Here is a 9,303-nt window from a genome sequence, read left to right as displayed (position 1 = left end):
ACACTCCTGTTCCCCTGGATCTCATCTGGAAACAGAGACCCTGCCTGGGCAGCCTCTGAACAAACATGGCCATTATTCACTTTGCACTTCTGCACAGCACAGTGCTCTCCTTGCTGGTGTGGTTCAGCCTCTTCCCCACAGAGGTTAAGGACCATCTTTCACAAGGTTTTTATTTTGTACATGGTTTTTCTTTTTCTTGAAAATGAAAAATACTTTATCCAAGATCTTAAAACCCAGGAATGAGTGGGAAGTGGAGATGGGCTGGTTCCTCCTGGCTGGGCTGTCACACAACTCTCTGTGCTGCTCAGTTTTGAAATCCTCCCTCTCCAAACTCTGGCTCTGTAATAACTCAGGGTCTATCCTAGGCAGACAAACACCAAGATGGCAATCCAGTGTGAGACCAACACCTTTATTTATCACGTCTTTATCCCAACAGATACGGCAGCTTCACTAAACCTCCACAACAAGGAATGTATTTTCCTCTCTAAGCTTACAGCACATTTCCTCTGTTTGTCTTCAGAGGAGGCAGCCTGCAGCCCTGGTCAGGTGAGGTCACTGGTGCAGAGGAGCAGCTCCGGGAGCTGCGGGTGCTGACTCACGGCTGCTGCTGGGCACCTGCTGAGTCACAGCCCGCTCCTGCCTGGGCTGGGCACCTCCCAGCTCCCCTCTCCCTGCAGGTGACACAGCTTCTAGCAGCAGCACTGAAATAAGGCAAAAAAAATCTCATTTGGTAAACTATTGCTATTGCTCTTCCACGTGGGAAAGATTTACAGGAAATGACAACAACAGAGTATTCCATGTATTTATGAGGAGTTTTAAATTTATTTTTTCTTCCCTAAAGTTGTACCACACTCTCATTTCACAAAGTAATTTCTTTTGCAGCTTCATCGTGCGTGACTGGTATCATATTAAAAGAGTTCACAGTCAGAAACATGAGCAAAACCAGCTGTTAAATTTTGTGTGGAGAACACAAAGTTCCACGGCAATAACTCAGTGTTCTCCTGCTCATTCCCTGCAATTAAAGACAGTTTATGATCCAGGGAAGTTCAGCTCAAGGAATTTAAAGGCTGGCCACCAAAACAGCAACACCCAGGAGCTCCCCTGACCCAACACCATGACACAGGAGGCGCCACGAGTTTGCGAACAGAACAAACCACACAATGCTCAACTTACATAGTTTAAGGTTTGCTCCTTTTAACATGAGAACTGTTCTGCACACAAACAAGCTGTGCAGCTGGCCAGGAGTAAAGCATTTTAAAGCTACAATAAAAGAAGCCACATCCTGTTCTACATCTATGCAGTGACAGCATGAGACACAGCAATAAACCACAGAGATGAGTACAAAGTATTTTCTTCCTGCCTCCTCTCTCATCTAGCTGCATGAAACACAATTTTACAAAATTTGGGGACACAAGTAAGCCATGCTTATGCATTTATTGAAAGCAAATTCTTGCAAAAGTGGATAATTAATTAATCCAGAGCAGTTCACCAGAGTCACAGGGCCTGAGCACCTGGAGTGCCAAAGCCGGTCCTGGATGTGCCTGGATGCACTGGCAGGGGACTGGAGGGTGGGAGCACCGCGCTGCAGAAAAGCCGGGAACAAAGGCGCGGCACATTCACCCCTAACAAAAGAGACCCGTCAGAATTCATTACCGTTCCTATGGCAGGAGCTCAGCATAAAGCCACAGAGCCCTCCCACCTCAAACGCCGAGGGTTTCACAAAGAACCCCGCCGCGTTCTGCCCTCTCCAGCGAGCAGCGCCGCCCACGGGGAGCAGAGCCCGGCACAGAGCACGGCGGGGCCCGGGACACGAACTGTGCCCGAGGGCAGCGCTTGTCCTGAGCCCTGCAAACGGGGACAAACGCCACTCCCGGGGGGCCCTGCCGCGGGGAGACCCTACAGGGCTGGGAGGCTTTGGAAATGCAGCTCTTGGGGAGGGAACAGCCACATCCCGCACCTCCGGGGCCCAAGCTCGGCCTCCGCCCCGGGGGAAGCGGCTGCGGAACCGTCCGGCTGAACCACAGGGCCTGTCTGGGGAGCGGAACCGGCTTCCCTCAGACCTAGCAGCGCTCAAACCCCACCGGGCTTGCGCTACTCCTGCCCGAGGGCCCTCATGAGCCGCCACCAGCCCCGCTCGCTCCCCAACACCCGGCCCGGGCTCCAGCGGGATCGCACGGCCCGGGCCCGCCATGGCCGCCGCCTTCCCGGCCCGTTACCGGGGCAACGCCGCCGCTCTCGCGAGAGCGCGCGCAGGAAGTGACGCAGGGATCGCGGGGGTGTGGCACGTGACAGCGGCGCGGGGATTCCGAACGGAGCAGCGGGAGGTGAGGGAGCGCCGGGGAAAGGGGGACAGGGGACACGGCAGTGTGGGGACACGGGGGTACGGGGACACAGCAGTATGGGAACACGGGGGTACGGGGACACAGCAGTATGGGAACACGGCGGTACGGGGACACAGCGACACGGGGGTGTGGGAAGCCCGGAGCACAGGGATCTGGGAGCGCCGGGAGCGCGGAGACACGGGGACACTGCAGTATGGGGACACAGCAATATAGGGACACAGCAATATAGGGACACGGGGGCACGGGGACACGGGAGTACGGGGACACAGCGACACGGGGGTGCGGGAAGCCCGGAGCACAGGGATCTGGGACTGCCGGGGGCGCGGAGACACGGGGACACTGCAGTATGGGGACACAGCAGTATAGGGACACGGGGGCACGGGAAACCCGGAGCACAGGGATCTGGGAGCGCCGGGAGCGCGGAGATACGGGGACGCGGGGATATGGGAATCCTGGAGCACAGGGATATGGGACCGCCGGGACCACGGGGCTGAGGGGACATGGGAACACGGAAATATGGAGACAAGGGGACATGGGAGTCCGGGAGCACAGGGATCTGGAACTGCCGGGAACGGGGAGACACGGGGACACGGGAACACAGCAATATGGGGACACGGGAGCCCCGGAGCACAGGAGTCTGGGACCGCGGGAACAGCGGCCGGAGCGGGCGGTGCAGCCCCGGAGTAGGAGACCGGGACCGTGTCCCGAGTGCCCGTGACCCTCCTGCGGAGCCGCTGGTACCGGCCCGGCCCGGAACGCTGTGACCCAATTGCTCCTTCCCGTGCCCGCAGGGGCCGACAGGAAAAGGGGAGCGACCCTATTTACTCGGGCCTGGCATGGCTGGACCCAGGGGAACGCTGCAGCCTGACTGAGTGTGATGATACTGGGAAGAAATTCTTCCCTCTGTGGATGGTGACAGCTCTGGTGCAGGGTGCCCAGAGAAGCTGTGGCTGTCCCTGGATCCATGGGAGTGTCCAAGGCCAGGTTGGATGGGGCTCTGAGCAGCTTGGAATAGTGGAAGGTGTCCCTGCCCATGGCAGGGGTTGAATGAGGTGAATTCCAGGTCTCTTTCAGCCTTATCTTGGCATGATATCACCACCACAACAGGGTCAGCATGGTCTGCTATTCCTTACAGGCACCTCAGGGAAGGAGCCATGCCCAGGATCACTCTCAATGGGATCACAGTGGATTTCCCCTTCCAGCCCTACCCATGCCAGGAAGCCTATATGGCCAAGGTGCTGGAATGCCTGCAAAAGGTGAGTGAGTGTCATTGCTAACTGTACTAAATGGTTTCTCTAAGAAGAGGTTGTCACAATTCAAGTTTTCTTTATGTGCTTTGTATGCTGCTTTTCCAAATCTTCTCTGACCTTTTACTTGTATTTTTATTTTACTCTGTGGTAATGAAAATCGTGGCTGGCAGGTGGCAGTCAGTAGAAATATAGATGAGCTGTTCCTGCCTAAATTGGGAAAAGGAAGAAAGGCTGCTTGTGTTCATGCAGTCTGTCCTTGGCTGGTTGGGTCTGACTGCAGAATCATGAATGGTTTGTGTTGAAAGGGACATTAAAGTTCACCTTGTTCCACCCCCTGCCATGGGCAGGTAACCTTCCACTATCCCAGGCTGCTCCAAACCCCATCCAACCTGGCCTTGGACACTTCCAGGGATGGAGCAGCCACAGCTTCTCTGGGCACCCTGTGCCAGGGCCTCAGCATCCTCACAGGGAACAATTTCTCCCTATTCTCCAACATAAATCTACACTTTCTCAGTAGGAATCCATTTTTGTCCTGTTACTACAGGTCCTTGTAAAAAGTCCCTTTCTGTGTTTCTTGTAGCCCCCTTCAGAAACTGGAAGGCCCCAGTTAGGTCATCTTGAAGTCTTCTGTTCTCCAGGCTGAACAATCCCAGTTGTCTCAGCCTTTCCTCACAGGAGGGATTTTACCTTGTCTTGTTAATATCTGGACTATTTGTATAATTTTCCATTTGCTGTGTGAGAGGAGAATTTTACTGAATGAATGTCAAAATAATAAAATGGCATTTTTCACAGTAATTACCTTTTTTTTCTGGACACATCTTTGTGGGAACCAAAGGATTGTTCTGAGGGACCAAACAAGCTTATTGTGGAAACTTTGGCTTTCCACCATAAGCTCTGGATCACAGTACCTGCTTGGTGCCTCCTCTCAGTATTGTGATATAAATTCCTCTCATACCCTTGAGCTCAGCTGCTGCTTTTTTCCAATTTTTAGTATTGCCACACACTTAAAAATTGTAACATCCTGTAGGTCAAGGTGTTCCAAGTGCTGACAAAGTTCTGTGCCTAAACTGGCATGGAATAAAACCTTAATCCTAAGGGAAACCATCACTCTGTTAACTGGGAACTTTAACTTTCTGGGCTGGTTTTTCAGTAACTTCTCACATTTTCATGTATTTTATCCTGAAATGCGACACACTCCAATGGCTCTAAAAGTGGAGAATTGAATTATTGTGCTAAAAAAAAATGTGATGGCTGGCTCTGGGTTTTTGATTAAGCCTCATTAAGTTAATTAGAGGGTCCTACAGGTTGATCAGACCTCGTGTGTGGGAGTTCCTTGGTGGGGCTGGCGTTTGCTCCTTGGCAGAGGATGTGCAGGGCTGCACCAAGACCTGTCCTGCTGAACCCCTGAATCCCTCTCTTATTTCTCTCCACCAAAGAAGGTGAATGGCATTTTGGAGAGCCCCACAGGCACAGGGAAGACCCTGTGCCTGCTGTGTTCCACCCTGGCCTGGAGGGAGCACTTCAAGGACACCATCTCAGCCCGGAAAATCGCGCAGCGCATGAATGGGGTGGAGCTCTTCCCTGACAGACCTGTGTCCTCCTGGGGCACTGCTGCCACAGATGGGGATGTCCCAAGTGAGTACCACCACCTCTGCACTCAGGAATGGTAGTCAACACGTGCTTTTATCTGTCTTTTATAATAAATATACAATTATAAAAGTTATAGAGCTGTTGTTGAGCAGATGGAGCACAGTTTCACCATTTTATACATTTTCAAGGTGCTTTATGTAGTTTGAATTTTTCTTGGAGCTCATTTAGTTCTTGGAAAATCATTTAGCTCATTTTATGTTTGTGAATAGTTGGATGACAGCATTTCCTGCTGTCTCTACAAGCCAAACTGTTACCATAGTACCAGCTGGGGAAGGAGGCTAAGAATATCCCTAGTTCTCCTTTCTATGCTTATAATGTCTTTCTGCTTTTTTTTTTCCTCTTCTATTTGGCAGCTTATTACACTGACATTCCAAAAATAATTTATGCCTCCAGGACTCACTCTCAGCTTACACAGGTCATTAATGAGCTAAAGAACACAGTGTACAGGTGAGTATGATTTAGGGTAGTGTCCTTATTCAAAGAAAAGGTAGAGAAACCCCTCTGGTGTAGTTATTGTTTGAACTTCTGTGGATGAATGCATAAAAGATGCTATCCAGAGAAATGTAGTTCCTTTAATGTGCATCTTTAGAGCCTGGTTTTCTTTGTTGATGGGCTTGGTTTATTTTAATACTTCACAGCTTCTCTCCTTCAGTCGTAGAATCTTCAGCATTTAGTCTGGTTTTGGTTTTTTACTTGACACATTAATTTATTAAATGACCTTTACAAATTTCCCCTATTTATATTTTTCTGGGGATATTTTTTAAGGCAGTGAGAAGCCATTACTAAGTTGAGCTCCTTAGGCTGATGTAAATCTATTAAGAAATTTGTGGTTCTGTTATACCAGTGCCTGTCACAGTTTTCAGCTGTTCTCATGCCAGTGTGTGGCTAAACTTTGGAGAGGCACAGCCATTTGTTTATGTAGCTCCTGGAAAGATACAGCCTTGTAATAAGCAAAAAAGCCCAAACCATGGTGAATGTTTGTAGTGAACCAGTTCTGTCCTAACCTTGCTCTGAACATCACAACCAGCTGGGAAAAGCTTGTAATGGATGACAGGCCCCAGCTGCCTGGGCTGAGCTGTCATAACAGAACCCAGATTGTGTGGTGGATGGTGTAAATTGCTGCTTGTGACTTCTTGCTGTGAGCTGCTGCTGCTTATTAACACCCACTGCTGCCAGCAGAGATGCAGTGCCTCCACGTCCAGTAACACACACAGCAGTTACAGACTCATTGACTTGTTCTGGCTCTGACCCTTGCTTTGGGCTCATCTGTTTCACCTGAATCTTTCACTCTTGACATATTGAATCTAAGCATGTACAACTCTGTTGTCTCTTGCCTTATTTTTAATGTCAATTTTGTGTATCCAGGCCAAAGGTTTGTGTGCTGGGGTCCAGGGAGCAGCTCTGCATCAATCCTGAAGTGAAGCGACAGGAGAGCAACCACATGCAGGTGAGACCAGAGCCTGGAGAGGATGTTCAGGGAGAACATGGAGGCTTTTGTGTCATTTGTGTGCCATTCTTCACCCTGACATTGTTTAGCTATAAGAGGCTGCATGTACAGTAGTTCTAAATGTTTTTTTAGGAATGTTTGGTTTCCAGTTATGTGAGTGCAAAATGTAATTCCGCCTCTGGTGGCATTTTCTATCCAAAGAAAGATGTCACTGTGTAGAACATGACAGTTAATAATTTGTAGTTTCTGATCTGCTATTTATGAGTTTGTCAAGAGCAATAATGATTTCAAAACATTGCTTCAGCTATTGATTTAGCTGTTATTTTTTCAATATCAAAGATTACTGTTTTGAAAAGTATTAATGGTAAAATATAACACATTTTTCTCTGAGCATGTTGTGAGTATTCTGTGCTGCAAAAAAAGAGCCTAACTGGCAAGGTGAGCAGGGCATGTGGTTTTAAAGCTGAAGAACTTTGATTAGCAATTATTCATTAGGTGGGGTTAGATCTGATTCCACTCCTTAATCTGCTTTCAGTGCCTGACAGGCTGTTCTACTCTGGGCTGAAATAGGCTTTGTTTTACAGATCTACATGTGCAGAATGAAAGTGATGGCTCGTGCTTGTCATTTCTATAACAATGTGGAAGGTGAGTGTGGCTCACCTTCACTTCCCCTGGAAGCAAAGCCCTGGTTTTTGGAGAGGGAGGGATTTGCTAGGCAGGTGGAGAGGTTTGGAAGAGTTGGCAAAATCCACCTGTGTTTTTCTCTGTTACTGTCTTTCAAGAGTGAAATATTAGTGGGTGAGTTTGATGATCAGGGTAACAACAAATCTTTGTGTGATGCTTTCACCTAAGCTGGTGTCATTTTAATGTCATCTTTTACAGAAAAGAGTACAGAGAAAGAAGTGATTGAATCAATCATGGATATTGAAGACTTGGTTAAAAATGGAAACAAGCACAGGTGAGTGGTCCCCTCTGACCTTCCTCGCCCTGACTTGTGAAAATAATGAAAATTGTTTCCTTGTTCACTTTTATTAATCCATTTGTGTATCAGAGTGCATGAATGTTGAATGCCCTCTTAATATTTCTGCAAGCATTATAGTCTGTACTGTTTTCTTTTTTTAAACAGAGCTTGTCCTTATTATCTCTCTCGGAGCCTGAAGCAGCAAGCAGACATTATTTTTATGCCTTACAATTATTTACTAGACTCAAAGGTAACATGTAACTTTGCTTTTAAATACATTGTTCTTCTGTTTGTTTTATGCTTTTATGCTTTTAGTGGATAAACAGTGAAGAGTGATGCCTGGCAAGTGGATGCATTATGTGTGATTCAAAACTGACCAAACCCCAGTTCAGTTCAGGACCATGGGGTTTTCTCTGTAATTTCTTTCCCATGATTAAAAAAAAAAAAAAAATGACATTTTTCTATACTCATAGAATTAGCTTTGCAGAATGTGGTTCCATTTTTAGGTGATATTCACTTCCTGGACACAAATCTTCAGTCACATACTGTGCAGTATTTTTGCATGCAATCTGAGGTGTTTTTGTTTCTGCAGCTGTTGCATGATTTTCAGAATAAGGAAGTTTTCAGTAGAAACTGGACATATCTCTTGGAAGTAATATCTGGTTTTGTGTACAAACAGTTGTAATAAACTGTTTGTATTTTATGGATAGGAAGTGAAACCTTTGAAAACTGTTGAGGAAACAAATGTGCTGACATCTTCATGCAACTTGGAGTAATTAATGAATTATAGTAAAAGCCAGATTGCACCCCACTGCTGCAGGAAGACTGAAAGTTTAATAAATTAAAAAAGAAATTTAAAAGATCCCTTAAGCCCTATAAGCAGAGAAGCATTGGGAAATGAAGTCATGTGGTGCTGGAGGGGTTGTGTCCAGAATATCCACTTGCAAAGGCAACACAAGCATCAAATTGTAAATACATGGCAAATCCTCTGCTTTACACCCCACTTCTCCCAGATCTCTATTGTCAAAAATGACTCAAAGTGACTCAAATTGATAGGTAAACTTTCTCAAATTAGTTAAACTAATCCAAATATGGCACATCAGGGTTTGTTTTTTTTTTCTTTATTACAAATTGTAACCTCTGTGAACATTTACATGATACATTTTAGCACCTTCATTTCCAGAGAAAGTGATTCTGTGGTTTCTGTAGCCAGCAGCCACAGCCATTACTTGCTGTTTTCTCAAAGGAAAAAACCAACCCAACTAAAAAATACATGAAAACCCAAAAGTATCTCAGCATCCACTTTCTCAGCCAATCAAATCCATATTTCTCAGTGGCCTTTTTGTCCACTTCTTTGTTCTGATTTTGTCTTTAGAGCAGGAAATCACACAACTTGGACCTGAAGGGGACTGTGGTGATACTCGATGAAGCTCACAACGTGGTGAGTTGTTCTGGTCTGTTACCATTTTCAATCTGCACCCAAAGAGTAAAACAAACAGCCTGTAAAATGTGTACTCAGGTGTATGTTGCTAATATTCATTATCATGAACATTTCGTGTTTCTCTGACAGTTAAATTTTGTAGTTAACAGTCCTTTGACACTGCTTATTTTTTTATGAGGTGATGGTTTCTTTCTAAAGGGTACATCTCCAGA

At 46.8% G+C, this 9,303-nt stretch overlaps 1 protein-coding gene across 1 annotated transcript in view; it reads left to right on the top strand.

Annotated features, from left to right (window-relative positions):
- The first annotated feature begins 2,272 nt into the window (after nucleotides 1-2,272).
- Nucleotides 2,273-9,303, top strand: part of RTEL1 (regulator of telomere elongation helicase 1) — a 44,652-nt gene continuing 37,621 nt past the window's right edge. The window contains exons 1-9 of the mRNA XM_058036073.1: nucleotides 2,273-2,324; nucleotides 3,478-3,598; nucleotides 5,029-5,227; nucleotides 5,596-5,689; nucleotides 6,608-6,689; nucleotides 7,274-7,334; nucleotides 7,572-7,647; nucleotides 7,816-7,900; nucleotides 9,026-9,091. Of these exons, the coding sequence (XP_057892056.1) occupies nucleotides 3,497-3,598; nucleotides 5,029-5,227; nucleotides 5,596-5,689; nucleotides 6,608-6,689; nucleotides 7,274-7,334; nucleotides 7,572-7,647; nucleotides 7,816-7,900; nucleotides 9,026-9,091 (765 nt within the window). The 5' untranslated portion in view covers nucleotides 2,273-2,324; nucleotides 3,478-3,496. The remainder of the gene's footprint in view (nucleotides 2,325-3,477; nucleotides 3,599-5,028; nucleotides 5,228-5,595; nucleotides 5,690-6,607; nucleotides 6,690-7,273; nucleotides 7,335-7,571; nucleotides 7,648-7,815; nucleotides 7,901-9,025; nucleotides 9,092-9,303) is intronic.

Source organism: Melospiza georgiana, chromosome 17, assembly GCF_028018845.1.
Source record: "Melospiza georgiana isolate bMelGeo1 chromosome 17, bMelGeo1.pri, whole genome shotgun sequence".
Classification (NCBI taxonomy): Eukaryota; Metazoa; Chordata; class Aves; order Passeriformes; family Passerellidae; genus Melospiza; species Melospiza georgiana.
Note: the sequence above shows the minus strand (reverse complement) of the source record. Positions and strands in the feature narration are given on the sequence as shown.